The 27,932-nt window shown below is 33.9% G+C and overlaps 1 protein-coding gene across 2 annotated transcripts in view; it reads right to left on the reverse strand.

The window, feature by feature from the left end:
- Nucleotides 1–27,932, reverse strand: part of EPS15 (epidermal growth factor receptor pathway substrate 15) — a 111,753-nt gene that overhangs the window by 72,022 nt on the left and 11,799 nt on the right. For both annotated transcript variants that reach the window (XM_006919182.3, XM_006919183.3), the window contains exons 2-7: nucleotides 11,771–11,812; nucleotides 8,633–8,722; nucleotides 7,694–7,741; nucleotides 4,801–4,896; nucleotides 2,794–2,859; nucleotides 1,556–1,681 (exon numbers count right to left, since the gene is read on the reverse strand). In XM_006919182.3, the coding sequence (XP_006919244.1) occupies nucleotides 1,556–1,681; nucleotides 2,794–2,859; nucleotides 4,801–4,896; nucleotides 7,694–7,741; nucleotides 8,633–8,722; nucleotides 11,771–11,812 (468 nt within the window). The remainder of the gene's footprint in view (nucleotides 1–1,555; nucleotides 1,682–2,793; nucleotides 2,860–4,800; nucleotides 4,897–7,693; nucleotides 7,742–8,632; nucleotides 8,723–11,770; nucleotides 11,813–27,932) is intronic.

The following is a 27,932-nucleotide window of genomic DNA, read 5'->3' on the forward strand; positions in this document are numbered from 1 at the left end:
TCCCTACACTATAATCTCAAATTAACTAAAAGAAATGTGCAATGAGTACTGTATTATGAATCATTAACCAGCTAATAATGGCCAACGCTTACAAAGGCCCTGGTAGATGTGGTTTAAATCTAGAGTAAATTCCATAGCTTTAGACCAGCTATAAAACTATGTTATATACTTAAAGATATTTAAGTCATTCAGCAAAATCTTACTTGGGGCAGGGAGAGAAAGTGTGCTGGTGAAAGACAGGAATGGAGATAAGCAAGTGCCTGGTCATTAAATGCCTTGAAAGGAGTTTGGACTTTATCCTATATGCAATGGGAAGCTTCTAAGTAATGAGACATTTTAAGTAAAAAAATAAGAAGATTATATTCATAGCTTAGAAATTTCATACTGACCACACAGAAGAGAAATGATTAGTGGGAAACAATACTAGAAAATGACTTTTAGATTAATATTTATTGAGCACCTAACTTTTATGCAACGCTGACCCAGTAGTACTACTGCTGGTGGTGTGGTGGTAGTTGTTATTACCATGGCAGCTAGCATTCGAAGAGTATGTACCAAGCACTGTGCTAAGTACTTTCCATATGTTATCACATTTAATCCTTACAACCCTATAAACTGAGAATCACACTCATTTTAAAGATCAAAAACTGAAACATGGTTTTATAATTATTTGCCCAAGGTCACGCAGCTAAAAAGCGGTGCAGCCAGGATTTGACCCTACCTCATCTGACTGAGCAAGGGATTAAAGAAAGGGCTGGAGATTTAATGAGAGTGGTAGAGAGGAATCACTATGGAAACAGCACAAGAGTGGTTGGCAGTAAAGGAAGCCCAGCTGAAGTTGGTAATCATTAAATTATGATACCAATCTTTATCAGACTTTCTCAGTAGTCTATATGCAACCATAGAGAAGGTAGTCAATTAGCTTCATGCAAAGCTGGATTATCACCAGGCAGGAAAGAATTTAGAAAACATGGTAAAGGAAGCTAAAAATACCAGCATGAAACTGTGGACCACAAAAACTCAAGTTGGATGAAGAAAGAAGAAAATTCAAAAGATGGAGAAAGAAAGAAATCTGATATTTAAAAGTCTTGATGAAGTCAAACAATTGCAATAGTCTTGCAAGTATCTAAGAAACAGATCTAGAAAGACAGGAAGTTCTATTTAGAGAGAATTTATAATTTCAGAGATGAAACTATTCCTTATGACAAGGTCCCATGATAAAGCCATGATGTAGGTGGCAGATGAAAAATACTGATGGTCTCTGGAAATCAAGTCAAGGAATTGGGAGGTCAGAGTATATACACAAAGAAAAACGGGACCTACTTAAGGGGCTTATAGATATAGCTAATTTCAAATACTCTTATTTAAAATGGATTAACCAAATAAAGAAATAAATTGGCAGTGATTTTACATGTTGTTAGAACACACAAAATTCTGTAATAACACAACTTCAAAATAAGATCTGAACATTTTTTAACAACGAGTTATAAGTGCTCCTGGTAGATACAAAATGAAAACACATAAAAAGTACATTTAGATTATAATAATATCTTACTCTTCCAAGGATATCCACAGGTAACTTAGAGTTGAGCAACACTGGTTTCACTTTATCACCTGACAGAAATCCATTTACTGGGCTTAAACTATCAAAAATTGCATCATATGTGGCCTTATCTTCAGACTATAATATAAAAAAGATCACAAGTTAAAATAATGGTGAAAAGGATTTAACTGCAGTTATAAAAATTAAGCCCCCAAAGAACAGACAACATATTTTTCTAACTCTCATTTAAAAATCATTTTCACTTTTATCAAAATATAGTAAATAATAATTTAAGTTACTCTACTCAAGAGTTCAATATCCCCTCTATTCCTTCTGTACCTGGAACACTATCTTTGCTTTTCTACTGTTAGGTTAGAATCAAAAGATTTCGGTGACAGAAGGGTTTTGAGAAGAACACCTTAGCTGAACCCTCTCACTTAAACAGATCCATACCAAGGAAGTAATTTTTATAAGAACACAACTAGTCAGTGACATTCTATCACATATCAAACTCAAACAAATTTTAGAAAGAAAATCACTACCATAGGAATGATATCAAGCTTCACACATTTTCCCCAAAGCAAGATTTCTTTTTCTTGTCAATAACAAGAATTTCCTAAAATCCTGAAAAGTTACTTGTATACAAAAAACTATTGTTTATGATTTGCCCAGTCATGGCCAAATCCTTACAATATTTAAATTAATTAAGAGCACACAGCATACACAGACAAACGAACCAAAATGGCTTTCTGACAAAACTGTACACATTTATTAAAGGTCTTTTGATATGCTAAATTATAATTCTACTTAAAATTATAATTTAAAAAATCAAGTAAGATAGTTATAACCAGCGTGGTGTCTCCAAATAACTATAAAGCAAAATATCCATTTCATAAAAGATTTCATAAATAATTATTTATTTTAGATCCATAAAGAGAATATCTATTTAACCAGAATTTTTAAGCAAGAAATAATACCAGTGGGGTAAACTGCCTATTCATCAAGTATTTTAGTTAATACAGGATATGACATCAATTATTCTTAGTTTACAATATAACAGTAATGAGATTAAGCCAATATTGTCACAAAATGATTGACAGAGCTGTAAGATGCCTCCAAAGATTTCTAATACCAGTATTTCCCCAATGGTGAAAAATGAAAGTCTAGTACAGATTACCAATATATCTTGAAAGCAGGGAGAGAGTATCATGTTGAAGCAAAACAGAGTCAAGGAGAAAATAGTTACTTACTTTTACGGCCCATGGGAGCTCAGCTGCAGAGGTTCCACTGATTAGCAAGGGACTACTGGTATCATGCTAAAAAGGAAAATATAGCAAGCACATCAAGTGCTGAAATCCTCACATCAATAAACAATGAATAAAAAGTGGTCTTTGGATTTAAATACATTCATACAAAATTTTGGATCTCAATGAACACAGGATGCTACTTTACATTAACTATTTTACATTAATTCTATTAGACCTTCATCTAAGTACAAATGAAACAAAAATTGAGTTAGCTGAGTTAGCTGCACAAATTATTGTGGAGCACTAACTAAAATATATAAGTAGAAAACATATAAGAAGAAATCTATTACAACTGAGATAAAGATATCTAAATGTAACAAAAATATTTATGGCCCTGTTAACTGATGACTTCTTCCCAACACTATTTAAGAAAAGCAGACTGGGACAAGCACCGAACCAAGAGTTCTAAGTTACAAGTACATGAACCTATCAACAACATGCCCAAGTAATTACGTTTATTTACTTGTAGAGACAGATTAATATCTTTGAAAAAAATTTATAACATAGTTAGACAACATATCCCTATATTAACCCTCAGACTCCATGGCTAGATGCCTAAACTTAGAAATACAGAAAATCCTCAAAACTGAAGTTAAATTCATAATATTCAGACCAACAACTTTTAAAATACTGAATTTAAAAACAAGCAAGAGTCATAAAACTTTTGAAAAAAGGAGTATGATGGAGAGAACTAGCCCTATCAGATATAAAAACAAATGGCCAAATATGATCATTAAAACAATGTGAGATCACATATCAATAAACAGATCCATGGAAAGAACAGAAAAATCCAGAAAGAAACCAAAATACATACGAGAATTTAGCATATGATTGAGATGGCATTTCAAATCAGTAAGAAAAAGATTGCTTATTCAATAAACTCTATTAGATCTATAAAGTAGCCATCTAGAAAAAACATAAACTAGAATCCATACTCACACCTTACATCAGGACTGATGTAAATGTTAAAAAAAAAAAAAAACATAAAAAAATTAAATCCTAATAATTCATTTACATAAAAAAATCAAAATCAAAAGACAAATGACAAATTGGGAAAAAAACACTTGCAACTAATACAGACAAACAGCTGTTTTCCTAATATACAAAGAGCCTCTAGAATTCAATTAGAAAAAAGACTAGAAACCCAAGAAAAATAAAGGCTGTATACAGATATTTCACATAAAGGAAGTGTAAATGAGTCATAAGCATGAGAAAAACTATTTAACCTTATTCTATAAAACCAACAGGACAAATAAAACTAGTTACATTCCATTTGCAACTGATCGAAAATGACAAGGATCCAAAAGTTTGACAACAGTATGTTAGCAAAAATGCACTCAACCAATTGTTGGTAAGAGTGTGAACTAGTACAACCACGACGAAAGAAAAGTTGATATTACATGTAAAAATTACAAATGCACAAACTTTTGAAACAGCAATTCCATTTCTGAGAATTTACATATATAAATAATTTCTGCACATGCAAAATGATATATATTCAAGGTTATTATCCATTACAGCATTTTTAAAAATAAAAGCCTAGAAACAATCTAAAAGCCTATCAATAGGAAGTTATATAAATTATGGTAAATAGAAGCAAGGAAATAATAAGCAGTTATTAAAAAGAATAAAGAATCTGTTATGTAATGATATGTAAAGATCTCCAAAACATTTTAAGTTATTAAAATAAGGTACAGAATCATGTGTAGAGTATGCTACATTTAATATGAAATGAGGAAATAGGTATATATATTTCTTTATATACACATATAATAACTCTGGAAGGACACACAAGAAACTAATAAGAATAGTAGCCATTAAGGAAGAAAATTAGGTAGCTGGGTGATAGAGGTAGGTGGAATTTTTTTAATAGAGTAACTTTAATTTTTAAATCATGCAGTATCATTTATTTTGAATTAAATACAATTTAAATTTTAAAGCATTTCTTACAAATCTTGGTGGAGGAACAGCCAAGTTCAAGCTACTCAGTGAAACCTCCAATCCATTCTGAGCACATGCCACAAGACGCAAAGCAATGAAGAATTCCTGAGAAAGAAAAGTATGAATGATAAGAACATTATCTTTCTACCTATTCACCTATCTAACCATCCATCCATCCATCTATCTAATTATCCACCCACACACATACTTATAATTTGAAAATACAAAACAACTCACAATTATTCCGAGGTTTTATGTAGCAACAAATTTAACAGCACATTTGCTTGAAAAATTTGCTTTAAAATTGAGAATATACAGATGTTAAATTATAATGTACACCTAAAAATTATATAATTGTATTAACCAATGTTACCCCAATAAACTTAATTTAAAAAAATAATAAAATTGAGAAGAGATCTACAAAGATATTCTGAACATTATAATTAGCAAGAAAGTGTTAATATAAATGGAAAAATACATAAATAAATTGTGATACATATGGACAGTAGATATTGAGCAAAATTAATAATCATGCTTCAAAGAATATTTAATATTAAGAAATGCTTATCATTTAAGTAAGAAAAATAATCTTAAAAAGGCCTAGAAGAAAATATCTAAATTTTATCAAAAGTCATCTCTAAATTTAAGATTATAAATTTTCAAACTGTATCATTCAAGTGACTCAATCATTGCTATTCCCCAAAAAATGACAGAATAACCGCACAGCATCAAAACAATTATATAACTGCTTGACTTCGAAATACTTGTAAATCTCCTCCAAAGGTCCTTGGATTTGGGGCATTTGAAAGCTTAGATCAAAATTTAATAAACATCCTAGCTACCAAATATAATAGACTCTTAAAAAAAAAAAAAAAAAAAGGCCTATTTGTTCTTTTGACAGCCTGGAAAGTCTGATCTTCCCTGAAGCTCTCCTCCTCTCCAGCAGCATAGCTTCTTAAAGCTCTCCCAGTTCTCCTCCAACCTTTCAAGTCTCTTCTGTTGGAGTCAATGCCTCCTCCAATCTTTAAATGCTGGTATCTCAGAATACATTCTAAGTATTCCAACATTAACCCTCTTTTACTTCTCATTCAATATGAGATTCAAACTACTCAATTAGGTAATCGAATCTACTCCTACAGGATAGACAGGCTCTGAAGTGAAACAGTCCTGCAATAAACTCTAGTTCTACTAAAAGTAGTGAGGCCATGGGCAAGTTAAATAAAAATCTTCCATAAAAGGGTGGCTAATACCTACCTAGCAATGTTTTATGAGGAACAAAATAAAACCATACAATAGGAGGAAAGCACCTACTGTCATTTTTGCCAAAAACCCAAGGACCTTTGGGAGAGATTTACAAATATTTTGAAGTCAAGCAGTTATATAATTGTTTTTGATGCTGTACGGTTATTCTCTGTTTTTCTGGATTAGCAATGACTGAGTCACCTGATTGATAGTTTCAAAATTTATAATCTTAAATTGAGATGGCTTTTGATAACATTTAGGTATTATTTTCTCCTATTTCTCCAAAGAAAACATCAAAGTTTAACTACAGACCCATAAATCCAGCAACCTATATGTAACAAAGACAATTTAAACTCAATATTAAATGGTAAATTCATGAAAATAAGAACCACATCTGTCATGCTCATCTCTGTATTTCCAAAGCCTGGCTCAAAACAGGTACTCAACAAATATTTGTTGACCAAGTACACTGAACCCTGAGTGCCCTGGGTGCCCAGATGAATTTAGTGTTCCTATGTCTCCAATGTATCAGATTGGCCCTTCCGCCCAGGAGTTCCAATAGAGACTACAATCTAGCCCTGGAATCTTAATTAAGAGACTGGGTATTCTGACCCTCTCATCAAATGTTTTCTCATCCCTTTTCTGAGTTTGATCCTGCTTCAGCCATTCCCACAGGGTAGGAATTAGCTTTGAGCAGCAGTGCTCACCCAGTATAACAGCATTTAGCAAGCTTTGAATTCAGTCCTGTAGGACTGAAATCCATCCCCAACAAGCAGAACTTCAAGGCACACGCCCATAACGACTTTCACATATTTCTGGTGGTAGCAAGCTTTGAATTCAGTCCTGTAGGACTCTGAAATCCATCCCCAACAAGCACACGCCCATAACGACTTTCACATATTTCTGGTGTAGGTTTACATCTAGCCTGTAAACCGCTTTTGTCAGAAGTAAGACCTAGACCAGAACACTTAGGTTTGATTAGCCAAGAATTCCTTTCAAATGTATAAGGGAATACCATCTTAACAATTAATAAAATCCACATTTATTTATAAACTCTGTACATGTAAGATATTTAATTAATAAGATACAAAGAGCAAAATCTCTGAAAGACTGAAAAAAAATTCCATGCTACTGTTTGATGTGTCACCCAAAAATTTTATGTTGAAATCATACCCCCCAAAGATGATGGTATTAGTAGGCCCTTTGGGAGGTACTTAAGCCATCAGTGTGGAGTCCTCGTGAATGGAATTAGAGCCTTATAAAAGAGGATCCAGAGAGATCCCTAGCACTTTCTGCCATGCGCAGATACAACAAAAAGTCTGCAATCAGAGAGTCCTCATCTGACCATGTTGACACCCTGATCTCAGACTTTCAGCCTCTAAAACTATGAGCAATAAATTTCTGTGTACAAGCCACCCAGTCTATGGTATTTTGTTATAGCAGTCAGAACAGACTGAGACAGTCCAGAACAATGTCGCCAAACTAATGTTAACCTTTGGACATTAGTTACTTTAGTGTCTACTGATTAGAAATATTTTCATTGTTATGACATTTGCCTTTGCAAAATTCTGTTAGTTAAAAAAAAAATTCTAAAAATACAGAAAACTGCTGGCTATTTTTTATTCTCAATCACTCAAAAAACTTTTCATATGAATCTTACTTGTTTGCTCAGGACACCTTTGCCATCGGTGTCAGCCAAATCCCAAATCTGAAATTTAGAAAAAAAGAAGTATCAATCTGTATTTTAAACAAACAAAAAAAAAAACCTTAAAAGATAAATTTAATCCTTGCAATTTACAACATCATGCTCTTTGGTAATTAGATTTAAGGATCATAGAATTCAAAGTGGAAAGGAATCTTAAAGATTATTCAGTGAAACCCTACACATAGATACTAAGGCCCAGTGAAGTTAAATGACTTACTCAAGAACATTTAACACATCAGGGAAAGAACTGAAACTCAGGTTCTAACTTCCAGTTCAATACCTTTTTCATTAACTTAGGTTCTAACTCTAAGTCTAATGTTCTTTTTACTAAAACATACTATTTTGATTTTAGATCCTTATTAAAGTGATATTCTTTCTTATATGCAAGTTGAAATAGTTAATGTTTATCTGTAAATAATTAAATTATTAATGATAACTTTTCAGGGTTTTGAATACATGTCAATATCACATATAAGACTTCACCAGGAGATCAAATCAGGAGAGGGACTTTCTACCTTTCTTTCCTAAGCTTCTCATCCCCCACTCTATTCATCACATATTAAACTCAGAGGAAGTAGAAATAGAGCCAACTCTCTGAGTGGGTGGAAATGTTCCCAGTCTGCACTGTTTCTCCCCACAATACCCAAATGTACTATAACTTCCTCATTTCATCCTACTAAAATGTAATTTGTTTTCTAAAAATTTGAAAAACACCTTACTTTTCAAGAGGGTAAATAACTATACCACAAATTCTCTCCCTTCTATTATTTAACTGCTTCTATGACTCAGTTCTATTCTAACTTCTAAGTTTCTTGATATCTTTCTCAATTTGCATCCAATTCATCTACACTACCAATTATTCATTATAATGTAGTTATAATGAACAAATACTACCTTTCCAAGTATTAGGTCGGGAAGCCCTGATTTTTTCAGGAAAGCAGCAGCATCAGAAGCTAATACCCTTCCAGTACTGCCCGTATCAACCTGAAAAGAGATAAACTGTAAGATGACAACAACAAACACAAAGACAAAATTATCAACATTTACTGGCCTTCCTTCCTGTGTTTTGGCAACTGGCTTTTTCAAAAAAGGAATCCTTTGACTAAACTAGGCCAAGGAATATATGGAGAGCTGAATGAAGAGAGTACCATCGACAGCACTGGCAATTTACAAAGTATTTTTTAATCACGCCCATTACACAAATGAGAGAACTGAAGCTCAGAGGAAGTAGAGCAAATTAGTGGAGTCATAGCATTAACACATATCTCCTGACTCCAAGTCTTCTACAGTTGCTATTTAAATTTCAATAAACTTAACTCTAGCAATAGGAGAGAAAGGGCAGCATTTCCTGGAGAGGTCTTTTGACAAATGGGAATAGCTGCATATGTTATCTGTTTTTTCAAACATCTTTAAATCATTAACTTCTGCTTTTACACTTACTCTTAGAAACTGTAACACTTTATTAAAAAATCAAAGCAGCTCTAAAACCAGCAGTGATTCCATAATAAACTTAAAGAAATATTTCTAAAAGCTGTTCCGCTCCTAAAGCACATTAAGGGAAACACATCACTTTAACTGAGGGGGACTTTCCTTTAAGACAGAATGAGGTCAGCAAGAATGGAAAAACAGTTCAAAAAAATAATGACTCTCACTTCTGTAAAGATTTCCTAAAGTTCTATTTGTAGAAATGAAAAGTAAGTTTTAAAAAGTTATGGGAAAAATAACATGATACTAGGCTATTTGTCAGTTGGCTATTTTTCTAATATTTTAAAAGATTAAGTTTGCTGTAAACATATACAAAGCATTCTGGACAGGCCAATCCCAGCAAAGCAGCAAAAGAGAAATCCTTTCTTTCAAGTGCTAAAACATGGGATACATCAGGCACTCAGTAAAAAAGAAAGAATTGCCAAGTCCAAATTTGGGGTAACAAAGAAGTACAAAAAGGGTTGGGAAACCTGCCTCTGGAACTCTCCAGAACTCCTTTTTTTTCCTTTCTCCCTGACCAGGGTGGAGAAAAAAAGAACACCTACTTCCAGTCTAGTCTAAATACAGAGGCACTCCGGGGAACATTAATCAAACTCCTATGAAATATTTATATACTGTATTCCAATAAAGAATTTTTCTATTTTCCATTCTTTTGGTTACTATAATAAATTAAACATAACCATCTAGTCATTGTCATCTACAGGCAATTTCTGTTGTACTCTGACGCCTGCCTCAAGTCTCTACCATAAGCTAACAACTAGAATTAAGTCTTCAACAAAGAAAGTCAGTCTTAGAGCCTCATATAAAGGCCTATAACACTGTACCCTGAATTGTTCACACTTCAAAATAAGGGCTTTTGGGTAAAGACTTCTCAGCTGACGACATCACTTAGACAACTTTCAGACTGTAATGGTGGACTAGGTCAGAATTTCCAGCAAGCACTCTTTGTAGTCCAGAAGTAGATTTATTTCATAAAAGCAGACTCCTGATCCAAGATGCAGGAGAATAAGAATTACATAAGACTGAATGAACTACTGAAGAAAATTTAATTATGGTTATTTACTTGGAATACTGTTGGTATTATTTTTAATATTCTCTTTGGTAAAGGATATGTGGGAAAGCCCTTTTTCTTCCAATACTATCTCTAACCCTCAATTTAACAAGCTCTGTGTTTGTAAAGTGAAAGAAATAGTTTTCAATGGTATCTGATTCTGACTCTTCAGAATTCAAAAATAAATCCTTTAACTGAATGTCCTTACCTTTTATGGCAATATAGTTATCGCATAGGTTAAGTAACAATTGGTCTTTTTATCGGGATATAATTGAGTAAATCAATTGTGCAAAACAAGGTCTTATTTGAGAATGATTCTCTTTTATTCAGCTAGAACAAGCCACTATTAAGGAACAAGAACTGACTTTATGTGGAGCCAATGTCTACAAAGCCCGGGCAAGAAAACAGGCCTGCAGTTGGGTTTATAAGGTCCCAGTCTCAGTAAAACAAGGTCACTTAGCAGGCTAGGAACCTTAGCAGATATGGGAACCTTCAAGATAAGATACATTCACTCAAATTTATATATACTGCAGGTGAAATTTGGTGGGGAGGGTATTTCAAAGGTTGGATTCTAGCTTCAAGACAGAGAACAGAGGCTGTAAAAAGTACGATCTAAAATTCTTTAGAAATTTCCGGCAAAAATTAATCCTCTGGACTTAGAAGTTATTAAATAGTGCATGTATGGTTGTGTACATTTGCAAGTCACACCCAAGGAGACCTATAATGGTTAATTAATACTTGCTGCAACTATGTAAATAGCCAGGTCAAATATAATGAGACCAGCCTTTTCTGAGATCATGATCACGAGGTGAGATAATTATTAGGAAAAATTAAGCAATATTTGGAAATGGGCAAATGAGATTGTCTATACCCTCAGGAGATTATCTGATCTATGGTATGTACCCCTGACAGACTTTCTAGCAACTAGGCTACTGTACGCTCTGTAAAGAGAGAGGTTAAATTGTAAAAAACTGATAGCAATGCAAACGATTCCTGTCCACATCAATGAAATAAATTCTGTCTGGAGAATATAAATCTCTATAACTCATATTCTCATTTTTATACTTTACTAGTTCTCCCAGAAATTAATGAGTTGAATAAAATCCTTGATACACACTCATTTTACATTTGTATGAGAATCACGATTTTAACTTTGTAAATATTAAACTTCAATAAGTCTCAAAAACAACATAAGAGTCATTTCCATTTGGTTTCTAAACTAAGTCGGACTTTTATACCTAGATGGATGGATATATCTAATGTTATATGAATTTTTAAGATAGATATTTAAGACAAATGTTTGGGCTTAATTATCTTTCCTTTATTTTTCTGAGAGTTTGTCAAAAGTATTAAGTACTCAAACCAGGAGGCTAAAGCACAAGAAAATAAAAACAGGACATGTCAAATTTATCCAATTGGCTGGTAATCTGTACATATACAATCAAGGGTTGAAAGTATATTTTATTTTCAATCTAGGAAAACAAACAAAATCTTACCTGTCTATAGTACTTTTCATATACAGGATTCCCACTTGATAACTAAAATAAATAAATAATTAGAAATTAAATGCTATTCAATAACTTCTATTAAGATATTTGCATTGATTCGATAGATATTTGCAAAATAAAGACAAATAGAATTAAAATATCCTTGATTTCAAAAATTTTGGTTTTTTTGGGGGGGTGGGAGGGGGAAGTGGGAATGAATAAAGGCAGCCTCATAGATCACTAAGAATTGAGTACAAGAAATAAAGCAAGAATTTTAAAGTTACTTTTGACATCAGAACTCTTTTCCTCATGCAAAATTTTACCCAGAAACCCAATGCGTAACAAATTAGGGGTGAAATGATTTGTTTAAAGATAGCTGAAAGGCCCAAAGCCTTAAGCATTCATCTTCTACCCCAGTGCCCAAAGTACCTATATATACAATTCAAAAACCATTTCGACAAAGTAATAAAATGAATATACAGGTTTACAAAAAGATATTGATATCTTCAGATCTGAAATGCTTGTAGGCAGGGAGTGCCATTCGATTCATACCATAATTCAAAGGGTTCTTTGGTCAGTTGATGAACAGATGTATTATCCCGTCCGAAAGGTCATTTAGGAGTATCAGTTTTTGAAGGCTTGAGTTCACCTCTCCGTGAATGTGTAAGAGTGTTCTGGAACCAGGAAAGGAGTCCAAGAAGGCTTCATGGGGGTGATATCAGTGCAGGAATTTGAAATATGAGTGGCAGATGAGGGTGATTCTATACAGAGTTAACAATGCGCAAAGGCATACAGGCAATAGAAAGCTCAGTTATGCTGAAAAGAATCACAAGAAGTTCTGAATGGTGATAAGGAGTAGAGAGATAAGATTGTGAAGTTTTGTATAATACAACTTATGAGGGGCTTCATCAGTCATGATAAAAGTAAAGAAAAATGAGGATGGAAAAAGGGGACAAATTAAAGAGTTATTAACTTAGTTCTAGGTGATTATATGTGAAGAGGAAAAGTAGAATGGAATGTAGAGGACTATTTAGAAAATAATTTTAATGGCCCAGGAAAGTATCTGAACACTGGAAATAGAAAAGGATATGTTTTGAAGAAAAGTTTATGTTAGATTTCACAGGGCTTATTAAGTAGATGAGAGGGCAGGGGAGGCTTAGTTAGAAATACAAAGATAATGGGAAAAATCTTGAAGCATCAAGCCTGGACCTGTAGTCTTAATGGGTACAAGACTGGATTAAGAAACCAACATTCACTGAGTGCCTATTTTGAGAACACATTATGTTAAGTGCTTTATAAATATTTAATCCTTGTGAGCACATATTATCTTCCCAGTTTACAAATGAGGAAACATAGGGTGAAGGTTAATTTTGTGTGTCAACTTGGCTAGGCTACAGAACCCAGTTGTTTGGTCTAACACCAGTCTAGATGTTACTGTAAAGATATTTTTCTAGATGTGATTAATATTTAAATCAGTAGACTTAAAGCAATTACCCTTCATTAATGTGGGTGGGCCTCATCCAATCGTTGAAGGCCTCATGAGAAAAGAATGAGGTCCCTGGAAGGAAAAGGAATTCTGCCTCCAGAATGCCTTGAGACTCAGCTACAACATCAGCTCTTCCCTAGGTCCCAAGCCTGCTGGCCTGCCCTGCAGAATTAGGACCTGCCAGACTCCACAAACACCTGAGCTAATTCCTTAAAGTCAATCAGACCATGAGCGTGCGTGCAGGTGTATGTATGTATCTCCTGTTGGTTGTTTCTCTGAAGAACCCTAATATACCTAGTCTCAGAAAGGTTACCTGTCCAAGCTTTTAAATGGCAAAGATTGGACATAAATGCAGGTCCGTCCCACTCCAAGTTCCATGCTCTTTCATAACACCATACTGCTTCCCATATGCCCTGGTTTGTTCAGGACAGTACTGATTTGCAATCTGTTGTCGCAGCATCCCATCTACTTTATCGTTTGTTTCAGATTTCTCATTTTCTTGAACTATTATTATTAATCGCCACATTAAAATAAACCAAGATGGACTCAGTACAACTCTCTTGTATCCATCTAGCTTCTGGCCAAGTTATCAGCTAGTAGTGTGTAAGTACTTTAACCACCTGAACAAGTGATGAAATCTGAGAAGAGAATGAGTGATAATTCCATCTTTCTTTTCCTGATTATTTACAGATACAACATAACTAACACCTTCTCTTCAAGGACAGCATGGAAAAGACTCACAGAAAAGTACCCTCAGACATAAGCAACCATGTATAGCAAACTCCTCATAGCCTTTTGAGACAGCGGAAGTATTTGACACTAGTGCACCTGCTGACTATTTGGTGTGCCAGTCAGTGAGCAATGTTGCAAGATGCACCAGGCTGCTAAGTCAGTGAGAAATTTGAGATCAGGGGAAACTGAAATACGTGAGAGGAGTCAAGTCTGAGAACTCGAGGTGGTTTTGTCATGTATCGTATGTTATAAATCTACAATTATTTACTTCTTTTTGTTGTTTGGCAATCATTTTTTATTATCCAATAAGCTCTTTCAGAAATAATGAGCTAAAAAAAGAAATTGTATATTTAATACAAAATTAAATGTCTTAATTTTGTACTAAAAATAAAGAAAAATGAGGATGGAAAAAGGGACAAATTCAAGTTATTACCTTAGTTCCAGGTGATTATTTATATGTGAAAAGGAAAAGTAGAATGGAATATAGAGGGCTACTTAGAAAATAATTTGCTATTCTTTCCTAAATTTCCATTTTTCTAGAAAATGGAGATAATTTGCATAAAACTTTTAAGGCTATTTCAATTTAAAATGGAGCTCTAGTGACATCCCTATTAATGAGTTAGCTGCAACTGTCAAAATTTATAAATTTTTTCATATATCCACAGTTAAAATTTTAAGGATAAAAATGCCATTGAATACCAAAACAAAACAAAAAACTTCAACACGGCGCTATGGGTGCTCTACTTGCAACCTGTCATCAGATTTTAAAGACTGGAATCTTTGAAAATCTGACTATAAATCCCACCTAAGTGTCTTAGTATTGAATCTTTCTGAAAACAAGTCCTCTAAAAATTGGTTGCATTTTGTTTAAAATCAGTTGGAAATCTTTAATTAAAGATTAAAGTTCAATGAATAAAGCTCCAAAAAAAACTTTAGCTTTGAAGCTTTTAGCAAATACCAATTATTATAAGCAACATTTGCTAAGACATGGAAATATATCCCTCAAAAGCATGGGAAGAACTGAACAAATTACATGATAAAAGCTCAAGAAGTATATAAGATTTAATTTTGAAATTCCATAATTAACACTTTAATGAATTGAGGGAGTTCTGCCAAAAGAGTCTTCTTACTTTTAATTGGAAAAACTATATTCTGTACTGGAATGAAATGAAATTACAGAAAGCCTATAATTTTGCAGCACTTAAATTTAATGAAACATGTAAAATAATCATAAATAGTGACAACTTATATGACAAGATTTGTTTTACAAAAATATTTGTCAAAAAGAGTACCTTTAAGAAGCAAAAAACACTACCTGTGAAAATATTGAGCCTGATAAACTTATAGTTTTCAATAAGAAAAAAATAGAATTCAGAATATTCTCCATTTAGTAAAATTTTTCCTGAGATAACCAGGTAGTACACAATGTATACAGAAAGTAATTAGCAATTTAAAATATTACTGATTATGAAGAAGAGTCACGTGTAAGGGTTAACAACCACAAACCATAAAATGTAAGTCTGAAAAACACTGCAGACAATTTTATGAAAATATTAAAACCAGTTAAAATATACTTGAAAATAATTACATTGTTCAGAAAAGTATTAGGGACACCTTATTAGAGAAAGGTATGGCTAAGAAGCTGATAAAAATATTATTACCAAGAATACTTATTCTGCTTGTGTTTTGTAATATTCTGATAACCAATGTAAAGATTTTATTTTGTTGTAATATAGAACAAATGTTTTAGAAATTTTTATTTTTGAAAACAGACTGAATAGAATTGTTTCACTCATCTACCATTGTTTCAATAAAACTATTTTGATGGCCGAAAAAATATTTTTAAAAACTTACAGAATTTAAAATATTTGCAGTGCCACTTTCATTCTCAAAGATGTCCCAGTTTGAATGAAAAATTACAAATTCACCCTATTTCCAGGCAAAGATATAAATACTTTGCTAGAGAAAGTAAATGTAATGTGTTCCCTCAATAAGGAAGAGTTAATTTTTAAAGACAATTCAGTTAAATTTTTAGTATCTAGGGAAAAAAAAAATTCATAGTGAAATCCTGAGCTCCAAACTGTACCTTATTAATCATCACATTACAAACTCATTAGGTTACTACACAACACATTTGAGAAGGCATTAGCTCACTAAAGTGTTCTAAAGTACACCTTGTGCTGATTACTATACTAATACGATACAGTTAAGTGAGAATGGAAAAAGCCATCCAAATTGCCAATTCACTCATTGAGCTAGATGACCAAAGAGTCCTCTTGGTGTGTTTCAGTAAAACTGGCTTTTTTTTTACTGAAATATAATCATTTTAGATTTTTAAAAGTCCTGTACACAATACACATAATGAATGCAGAGAACAAAATGTGAAAGGTATAGCTATGGTAACAGTGATTATCTTTGGATAATGGAATTACAATAATTTTCACATTCTTTACATTATTCTGTATTCTACGAAAACTTTTTTTTAAGCATGTCCTCCTTTTATAAGTAAAATAAAACAATAAAGCTATTTTCAATTTGGGGGAAAATATAAAAATCCAAAAATTTGTTATCGGTATGCAAAATTGCATGTGAATTTTTAACAAATAAATATATTTCTAAAGGAAAACTTTTAAAACTAAAGTTGTCACAATCAAAATCTGACCTTTTAAAATTCTAATGTTATAATAATTTTAAAGTAATTATTTATTCATTATTTATATCATAAATTCTTATCAGTTGCCACAAAGTAAAAGAGGGTGAGAGGACTGCTAATTTTATTAAGAAAAAATTATGTAAAGCAGGGGTCCCCAACTTCCCTACCCCGCTGTCCCCCGCCACAGACCCTGGCCACAGAGCAGTAACAGTCTGTAGCTTGTTAGGAACCAGGCTGCATAGCAGGAGGTGAGTGGTGGGCTAGCAAATGAAGGTTCATCTGTATTAGCGGCCACTTCCCAGTGCTAGCATTACCATCTCAGCTCCACCTCAGATCATTGATCAGCAGGCATTAGTTTCTCATAGGTGCACTGGTCCCTGGTGCCAAAAAAGTAGGGGACTGCTATAAAGTATAATAAATTTTACTAAGAAAAAAGTTATTATAAAAGTATAGCATAGTATACCATCCTGCAGTTTAGTAGGTTGTATTATAATTCTCAATCATTTATTCTACTCTTATAAGAGTATTAACATCCCTGCCTGCCGCCATGTGACTTGTAGGTGTCTCTGTGGGTACTCTGTTTTTGGCTTGGCCATGTGACTTACTTTGGCCAGTGAAAAATGAGAAAGTTCCAGATCCAAGTAGAAGCTTTAAGAGCTATTCTGTGTTTCCACTAGCTCTTTTCTCTCTGCCAAGAGAACAGTATGTCAAAAATACAGGATGCTTCTTCATCCTGAATCCTGAAAGGCAAAAGAATTGTGGAGTAGAACCATAGCAGATTACTAGGGAACCTATAATGTGAGCAATAAATAAACCTTTGTTATTGTAACCTACTGATATTTGCCATTGTTTCTTAGTGCAGCATAATCTAGTAAAAGTTAACACACAGGTAGGTAATCTAACATTACACTATATCAGGCAGTAAAAAAAAAAGGTGGTCTTGGTTATTTGAGAAATTCATAGGTTAATTAATAAATATTGAGTTGCTTCATATGAAATTTTTGGTTTCGCTTTTGGAGGGTGTGCACAGGAGATGCTGGATTATATGATTTCGAGAGTCTATGGTTCTATGTACATAAAACGAACTGAAATTTTACATAGTATTAGGCTTATTGTAAATGGTTATAGTACAATGTGGAAAAAGGTAAAAATAGACATCTTCTAAAACATAGTGCCAATCTTTTTTCAATTAATTACAAAGTCATATAATACAAAGAAAAACCAGTGACTAAATTACTAAAATGGAGAGGGAAATGGGTATGAATATAAAATAGCATAAAGGATCTTTGTGATGAAACTGTTCTTTATCTTAATTGTGGTTATAGTTACATGAATCCACACATAATAAAATTGCATATGTACAGAACTATATATGTACAAAAACATAAATAAGTATTTTAATAAAATCTGTGAATTGTGCCAACGTCAATTTCTTGGTTTTGCTATTGCACTACCGTCATAGCAGGTGTAATAATTAGGGACAACTGGGTGAAGGGTGTATGGAACCTCTGTACTATGTTTTGCTACTTCCCAAAAAAGGCGGTGTTGAAGATAACTGTGAAGTAGAGAGAAGGTGGCAATCCAGACAGAAAGAGCACTGTGTGTACATCGACCGACAGATACAGTCTAGGTAGTGAAAAAGAGATAAGAGAATAGATTTCATTCTTTCAAATAAACCACTCAAAATCTTTTTAGTTTTGTTCTAAAAAATTTTTTAAATGAGTAACAACCGAATACTACTGAACATAAAAAAATAAGTGTTATAATGCACACAAATTTCTGGGTAATTTTCCATATAAGTATTTTTGACAAATTAACACACAAACTTTTAGCTTTTTAGAATTCAGCCTTCGAATACTCTATTTTTCAAGAGAGCTGAGCTATCGGAAGGAGAACTAGCCCCTACATCTTTTGAATTCTTCCATCACACCCACCACCACTACCCCTTCGGTGGTATAACAGCAATTCCTAAGGTCAAAGTACCAAATGAATACGACCAGAAGAGCCTATGCTTTTATACACATATGTTTAAACAATGTGAATGGCTTGCAGGGTAGGTGAGACTAAAACCTTCTGATAGGCTTGTGATATCTAAAAGAAGACTTGAGTATTTCACAAAACAAAGGAGAAAACAAGGCGAAAACTAATAGTAAACAAAAGACAAGAATTTAAAAAAGGAGCAATAGTAGGCCATCCAAACTTTGGTAAAAGCAATCAGAAGCTGTCTGGAGAGTCAAGAGAAAGTCAGTAATAAAGAAACTTTAGAAAGGAAAACAAGCTGAAGCTGCGCAGAGAGGGTGGGGAAAAGCAAGTCATCTGAGCAGTCCTCAAAGTTAGAGATGGCTGGGAGGTGCTCAAGGAAACAAGCAGCCAACTGAGCTTAAAGAATTCTCTTAGAGAATGCACAGTGTTAACCCTCAGCTCTGTTATTTACAACTCATTTAACAATTTAATAAACATGTACTGAATGCCTTCTAGGAACAAAACAATAGTTTTAGGTGTCTGGGGTTACAAAAATCATACAAGGCTTCTGCCCTCAAAACAGATTACATTCTAGTAAAAGTTGCAATGCTCCATTCTGCAAGCATGGTAACATCTCATGTGTGTTGGTAACAAACCATTATAAATTGGTAACAAAGTTAGCAGGCAAAGACCTAGGAATACTCTAAGTACAGTATTTTTTTAAAAAAAGCTTTCAAAATCTGGATCTAATACATTTGCCTTGGAGATTACCACAAAAGATAAAAGAGACTTTAAGTAGACAAAAGAATTTCAAAATAGTCATGACAATGTAAAGTACGGCACGGGAAATATAGTCAATAATATTGTAATAACTATGTATGATGCCAGGTGGGTACTAGACCTATGGGGGGATCACTTCATAATATATGAATGTCAATCCGCTATGCTGTACACCTGAAACTAATATAAAATATTAAATGTCAATGGTAATTGCAAAACAAAAATTTTTAAAGATGATACAGCTATATACTAATGAAAAACAATAGGTGTAAATAGACCATACCAGCAACTCGAACTAATAATGGACTGGCTTTTGTTAAATCCAATTGAACCTGATCAAAAATCCAGGTGGCAGAATGACAAAGAAAGAATATGAAGAGTAGCTTTGGTCTCTCATCAGAATACAGTGAGTCCTACATATAACTGTTTGTTCTTGCCAGCCCAAAACAAACAAATCACTGGGAGAAGCATTATCTATATCTATTAGTGAATAACTAATTTATGGATTTATAAAAACTCACATAGGAACAAATAAAACAAAATAACTATCTCCTGCATTTGTACAGCACTTTACCTTTTACAAAGGTCATTCACAACTTCATCTCTCATGTCCTTTTTCTACAGGAACCCAAATGATCACATCTATTCCCATGGTTCAAATACCACTTATGCTGATGAATAACAAATTGACAGCTTTAGTTCAGACCTCTTCTCTGAACTCCAAACTTATACATTAACCATCTACTTTACATCTCTACTTGGACGTCTCTCAAACATCTAAAAACCTTATTATTTTTTTCCTCCAAAAATTTATTCCTCTCCCACCACCAATCACCAAGGTACACAAGCCAAATACCTAAGAGTCAGCTTGTCCCTCACTCTCAACTTTCAATCCATCAGCAAGTCCTATAAACTCTAATTCTAAACATGTTGAACTCAACCATCTCTCTCCATATCTGAGTCCATATTTTGTCTTGATTATTGCAACCACCTTTTATCCATCCCGCTTTTATTCTTCCCTGTCATTTAAACATGTAAATCAGGACATAACATTCCCTTATTTAAACCTCTCAATGGGGCTTCTCATTTAACAAAAAATAAAATCCAAACTCTTTGCCATGGCATGATCCAGCCTCCTCTTGCCTTTCCAGCCTCAATTAGGACAACTAACTTCACTGATATTTCAGCTCTTCTAAAAAAACAAACTGTCCCAACCCATAGCCTTTGCATGTGTTTTCTCTTCCTGAAAAGCACAGCTGATGTTTTCATTTTCTTTACAACTCAGCTTAAATGTTACCCATCCAGAGACTTTTTTGGATCATTGTAAAGTAGTTCCTCTTCTATTTTCTACCTCAGCTCTGCTTGTTTCCTCGGAGACCTTACTACAACTTGTTTTTATTTTGTCTATGTGCTTTTTTTTTTCGTCGCCCTCACTATGAGCTCCATGAAAGCAGAAACCCGGATCTATCTTGTTCACCATCATATCCTCAATACCTACCACAGTAACTACACAAGGAACGCCTCAGTAAATATTAGTTGAATGAGTGATAATTAGTGAAATTCTTTCTTGTAGTGAATTCTCAAAAATTCCGAGTAGAAATTCATTTACTCAACATTTATTGACAACCTACTATCTGCCGAAGATTGAGCTAGGCAGTCCCTGCTCTCACGGAGTTTATTGGTCTAGTACAGAGAGAAATAAAAAGGTAGGCAAGTCCTTTCTCCTCAACCTTTTCTGAGAATGTTCCTCCCACCTCCCTATCTGAAATAACACCTGTTCCTCTACTGAAGAGAAAGTCTGACACAATCTTTTCTCAGAAAATTCACTTCAACTCCTTGCTTCAAATGAAATGCAATCTTTCACCTCCCTTGTAGCCCTAGCAAATGATAGCTGGGCAGTTTTAACAATCTTCCTATTTCGGGTTCTAGAAATGGGATTAACATTCTCTTTGCTCACCTGTGAAGCCTGTCCACATTATACTATTCAAATTCTTGTTTTGAAAAACAAAGACAAAATAAATCTCTACTCTTTTGAAGCTCTTATCTTTCAACATTACCCTCTCCTCTTCCTTACCACTGTTAACTTTTAACCTCCTGGTTCTACCTCATTCACCTAAGGCTTTGGGACTAAGCTGATTGTCTTCCTCTCCACCTTATACCTCTGTCAAACTAGATGACTTCGCCACAGACTAGGACAACCAATCTAACAGCCTGGATTCTCACTTCCTTGACCTCCTCAACTCCAAAGGTCTCTCCGAAACAGTCACACAGTACACTGCCAGTGTGAACATATGTTTTGGTCCTCTTCCTCCCATGGTAAGGTCCTTCCTGGCCCTTCTATCTTTACCCCAAACTGCTCTACTTCCTAAATCACTATTTCGAACATCTTGTTCTCCAACCATAACCTCTTCTAAGTTATCATTCTTTGACCTCTACAAGCCTCCTTATCCATGGACCCTTTCATTTTGACTCTGATCCATCAGAGCCTCTCTTTGCTTTACTTTCCTCCTCATTCAGTTTAGGTTCTATGATGCATCATTTCAATAATCCCTTGCCAATAACCTAAATTCCCATGTTCCTCTTGTCTTTTGGTCACACCAATATAGTAAATTCCCAAATCTGAACGAACTCAACTATCCTCTTTTCTTTGAGGCTGCACCCAAAGTCACTCAAGAGGAAAGACTGGTATTACTCTAAATTCATGATTGCTATATTAATTTGCTAGGGATGCCATTAAAAAAGTACCACAAACTTGGTGGCTTAGAACAACAGAGATTTATTGTTTCACAGTCTGGAGGCCAGAAGTCCAAAAGCAAAGTGTTGGCAGGGCCACGCTCCCTCCTAAAGCACCAAGAAAGGAACTGTTTCAGGCCTCTCTCCTACTTCTGGTAGTTCCTTGGCTTGTGGCAGTGTAACTCCAATCTTCACATGGCATTGTGTGTGTGTGTGTGTGTCCAAATCTCTCCTTTTGAAGAAGACACCAGTCATATTGGATAAGCAGCCCAAGCTACTCCAGTATGACCTCATCTTAACTAATTACATTTGTAATTACCCAGAGACTCGAAAAGGATCAGCAATGAAACGTTGCTTTTTAAAAAGATAAGTTAAATAAAGTATAAATTTAAATATTCTACATTTTAAAATCATACATAGACATACATAGTATTTTACAGCTTCATAATCAGTAACATATGTTGAATCCTTTTTGGGCATTTCCTATACACCAAGTACTAGTCTTCAGCGATTTACAAATTAAGCTCATTTAACTTGATGAGGCACATACTATTATATCCAGTTTACAGATGAGGAAAATTAGACATTAATAAATTGAGTAACTGACTCAATTTAAGTGTGGGCAGCAGTATTCAAATCTTAGAAGTCTGACTGCAAGACTTTCAGACTGAATGGTTAGGTTTCCTCTCTCACCAGTGTTTTCTTCACCATTATCTTATTAGCATCTTTCATATGCATTGTATCATTTGAACATTCATCAACAGTCAGAGAGGTATTTTCCAATTCTAAGACACCTTTAGTTGTAAGGGCTACTTTGTATTTAACACAATATCAAAATAGAGAGATAATTTAAAATAACAATTTTTTTCATTACTAATCCACGATTGTACACATTTATCTACCATTTTTTCTCTAGTAACACAATCAAATGTTAAGTTAAAGTGATGTTTTGTAGTTTTCATTCTTTCATCCCCCCTTAAATTAATTCCTATTTTACTCTTTTTGATGCTACTGTAAATGAAATTGTTTTCTTAATTTCCTTTGTGAATTGTTCATCGCTAGTGTATAAAAATGCAACTGATTTTTGTGCACTGATTTTGCATCCTGCAACTTTGCTAAATTAATTTCTTAGCTCTGTAGGTGTTTCTGTGGAATCTTCAGGGTTTTCTGTGTATGAAAAAATCATGTTACGAAGGTATGGAGGCTCCTCAAAAAGTTAAAAATAGAACCACATGATCCATCACTGCCACTTCTCAGTGTTTATCTGAATATAATTGAAATCAGGTTCTCAAAGAGATATTTGCACTCCCATATTCACTGAAGTATTATTTTCACAATTATCAAAAAGAAGAGACAACCTGTCTACCAACAGATGAATGGATAAAGAAAAGGTAGTCGATGCATTCAACAGAATATTGTGCAAGTCATAAAAAAAAGGAGGAAATCCTGTCATATGCTGCAACATGGATGAATCTTGAAGATATTTTTCTAAGTGAAATAAGCCGGTCATAGAAGGATGAATACTGCATGATTCCACTTATATGAGATATCTAAAGCTGTCAAGGTCATAGAGGCAAAAAGCAGAATGGTGGTTGCAGGTGTTAGGGAGGGAGAGGAGAAAGGAGAGTTGCTATTCAATAGATATGGAATTTCAGTAACACCAGAGGTCTACTGTACAGCATTGTGCTTTCAGTTAACAATTCTGTACTATACACTTCAAGATTCATTAAGGGGGAAGATCTTACGATATGTGTTATTTACAATGACTTTTTTTTTTTTTTTAAATCATGTCAACTACAAAGAAATAACTTTACTTCTTCCTTTCCAATTTGGGTGCCTTTTATTTCTTTTTCTTGCTTAACTGCTCATGCTAGAACTTCCAGTACTATGTTGAATAGATGTCAGGAAAGCAGGCATCCTCGTCTTGCTCTTGATCAGACTGAAAATTGAAAAAGTTTTCAGTCTTTCACCATTTAGTATGATGCTAGATGTGAGTTTTTTATATACAGCCTTTATCATGTTGAGGAAGTTCCTTTCTATAGCTAGTTTGGAATATTTTCATCATAAAAGGATGTTGAAGTTTCTCAAGTGCTTTTTCTATATTAATTGAGATGATCATGTGTGTTGTTTTCCTTCGACCCATAATGTAGTATATTACACTGACTGACTTTCATTTTTGCAAGTGTTTCATTGCCTTTTCCTGGAAATAAACCAAAAGCTAGAAAATAAAAGTCATCCTTTTTCAGCCAAATGACAGAACCTTTGGCTAGAAAAATACTATCCGCTTACCTATAATGTAATGTGAAAATATCTGTTACTTTTTAATCCCCAGTTTAGAAAATACTAGCAGTGTGTCACTTTCAGCCATACACACTCCACCACTTTGTCATTTTGACTATTCCTCTTTTAAAATGCAAACGGTGCTCTGGGGGTTGTCTACTATCACTCATGCAGACTCTGCAGAGAATTGCCTAGACGAGAAATTGTGATTGCTTAACCTCTATCTGGAAGGTACTAGGAACAAGAATTTCTACTATGGAATTGGAGGATGAGATGGATAATTTAAGTGCATGGGTACAGAAATATTATTTACCTGGTCTGAATTTCAAGTGTTCTGTATAATTACTGGACCATGTGTTCTGATATCTAGTTAAGAAAATACAATAACTCTGGCTGGAGCACTTACATGAACATTATATACTTGATAAGGTGCTTCTGAGGGAAAGCAGCCAGTAGGGTTAATAATATTTAAAATGAGCTACTTTGCAAAAAGCTTGTAGTTCAGGGTCTATTGGAATATTATACGAATATTCATTATAATATATAGTCTTTAAGATTCAGTAGAAGATTCAATATATTAACCTACTAACATATCACTCATTTATTAAAACAATTGCTGATCCACAATGAGTTATTCTGCTAGGCACTCCTGATATAGAGGTGAACAAATAGGATAACTTCTTTGCACTCCTGGAACTCAATCTTAAGACAGAAAAAAGAGAGAAATTATAACACAACGGCTAAATACAAAATGTATTTGGTGCACTTAGCTGATTTCCAGACAAATAAGTATTCAATTAAATTCTACTTACTACTATTACTACCAGGCAGAAACAAAGTACAAAGAGAAATACACTGAGGAAATTTAAAGTTGCAAAACTTGTGTGTTCATTCATTACTCATTCATTTAGACATCTGTTGTACAGTAGTCCCCCATTTATCCACAGTTTTGCTTTCTGCAGTTTCAGTAATCAAAAGTGAACCAAAATTCCAAAAATAAACATTCATAAGTTTTAAAATGTGCACCATTTTGAGTGTGATGAAATCTCACGCCATCCAGCTCCAGCCTGCCTAGGATGTGAATCATCCCTTTGTCCAGCCTATCCGCACTGTACATACAATATTTTGATAGAGAGACACCACATTCACATAACTCTTATTACAATATATTGTTATAACTGTTCTATTTTTAGTTACTGTTGTTAATATTATTGTGCCTAATTTATAAATTAAATTGTATCATAGGTATGTGTGTATAGGAAAAAAAAACATACTATATATAAAGTTTAGCATATCCACAGTTTCAGGCACTCACTGGAGATCTGGATAAGGGGAGACTACTGTGTATCTGTACACCTATATACTGGGAATACTAATATAAGTAAGAAATTATAGTTTCTGACACTGAGAATTCAAGAGTACTGGGAAAAATAGACAATAACAAACCATTGTGATAAGTACAACAAGAGGGAGTAAACACAGTTGCTATGGGATCAGAGATACCTAAGGGACACTGAAGAGAAGTCAATAAAAGTCATGTCTGAATTATTTCATAACAAATTACAATGCGAAAAGCTGAGGAAGTTACAAGTGTTAGAGACACCAGTCAAACAATTGCAAGGAGCACTCCTATCTGAAGGCCCCTGCACTTGCTGCTGCCTCTACCTGGAACATATCCATATTCATATGGCTCAAGTCTTATTTCATACAGATCTCTAGTCAAATGTAACCTTTCTGACCACCATATCTAAACCTGTACCTTATGACGTTCTCTTCCCTTACCCTACTTAATTATTATTCCTAGCTCTCATCAATATCTGACATATTTATTATCTATTTGTTTCTGTCAGTCTCCTTCACTAGAAATATTAACCCAGAGAGCCAGTGACTTTGTCTTGCTCAATGCGTATGTCACAGTAAGGCCACCAGTGCTTTGCAGATAGCAGGTAGTTGGTATCTGTCAAATGAATGAAGCAAAAAAGAGGAAGAGAAATTCAGGCACAGCAAGAAACACATACGGAAGAAAGGTATGAGAAAGAAGCCATGGCTGGAAGTTCTTGATCCATATCAACTGTAAAAGCAAATATATTTACTAAGAACTTACTTATGATATTCTCAGCACTTAACTTGGATTATCTCATCTAATCTTCTCAACTCTATAAAGTACTCTTACATTTTACATAGGAAGAATCTGAAACAGATTAAATCAATGCCCAAATTCACACAGCTGGTAAATAAATGATAGAACTAGATTAAAAGCCATGCAGTACAATGTCAGGGCTCATTCTTTTAACCACCACCCAAAAGCACAGAAAACTGACAACATTCCTGGGTTGTTTCCACATATACTGAAAGAAAAAAAAGAAAAGAGAAAAGACCCACTATCACAGTCTTTGTGCATATTATATGCTTCATATACTTAAAACCTTTTATGTGTTACTCATTAGTAGCATTATTGGTTTTTTTTAAAATATGAACCACATTTACCAAACAAAAGGCTAAGTAAATCCCCCACCTGCGGTTTCCAATTCTGATTCAGAGTAGGACTGGGGTTAGGTCCAATAATTTGCATTTCTAAGAAGTTCTCAGGTGATGGTGATAATTCAAGACCACTTTCCAGAACTCCTTGCTACATAATCTAAATGTGAACTAGACCTCTTTCAAATAACAGTGGGTTTCTGAACAATCAATGGCTGAACTAGGAACCTTTAAGGTACTGAAAATACAGATACATGCTTCCTCTCAAAGATCAGGAACAAGCGTCTGCTCCAGACACTTCTATTCAACATTGTACTGGAGCTTCTAGCCAGGGAAACTAGACAAGAACAAGAAACAAAAGGCATCCAGATTGCAAAGGAGGAGGTAAAACAATCACTGTTCACAGATGATGTGATCTTATATGTAGAAAATGCTAAGAAATCCACTAAAAAACTATTAAAACTAATAAATGAGTTCAACAAAATTGCAGGATACAAGGTCAATATACAAAAATTAATTGTAGTGTTATACACTTATGAACATAAGGAACAATACAAAATGAAATGAAATCAATTACCTTCTAATAGTTTAAAAAAATTTTTTAAACCTTAAGAATAAATTTAACAAAAGAATTATAAAACTTATACTCTAAAAGCTATAAGACATTGTTGAACAAAATTAAAGCTATATCAGTGAGTAAAAGGTTTCTTTTTGAGATGATAAAAATGCTCTACAATTGACTGTGGTGACGGCTGCACACATCTATGAACAGACTAAAAACCACTGAATTAAAAAGGGTAAATTGTATGGAAACTCAAAGAAAGTACCTTAACACCTAAATAATTTTTAAACATTTCATAAATTCAGTACCTTCTAGTACTTATTAAAATTACTTGATTGGTCATATTTCAAAACACAGATATAATTCAAAAAATTATCATTAATTTTGAAATGGCATATTTTTAAATTAGTACTAGAAATTAACTCAGAAAATTTATAATTTGCAGAATATGATTTTCCCTCCACCTAGCCTCATGATGAAACTATTAGTACCTAAAAAATATTCA

This window comes from Pteropus alecto, unplaced genomic scaffold, assembly GCF_000325575.1.
Source record: "Pteropus alecto unplaced genomic scaffold, ASM32557v1 scaffold25, whole genome shotgun sequence".
In the NCBI taxonomy this organism is placed as follows: Eukaryota; Metazoa; Chordata; class Mammalia; order Chiroptera; family Pteropodidae; genus Pteropus; species Pteropus alecto.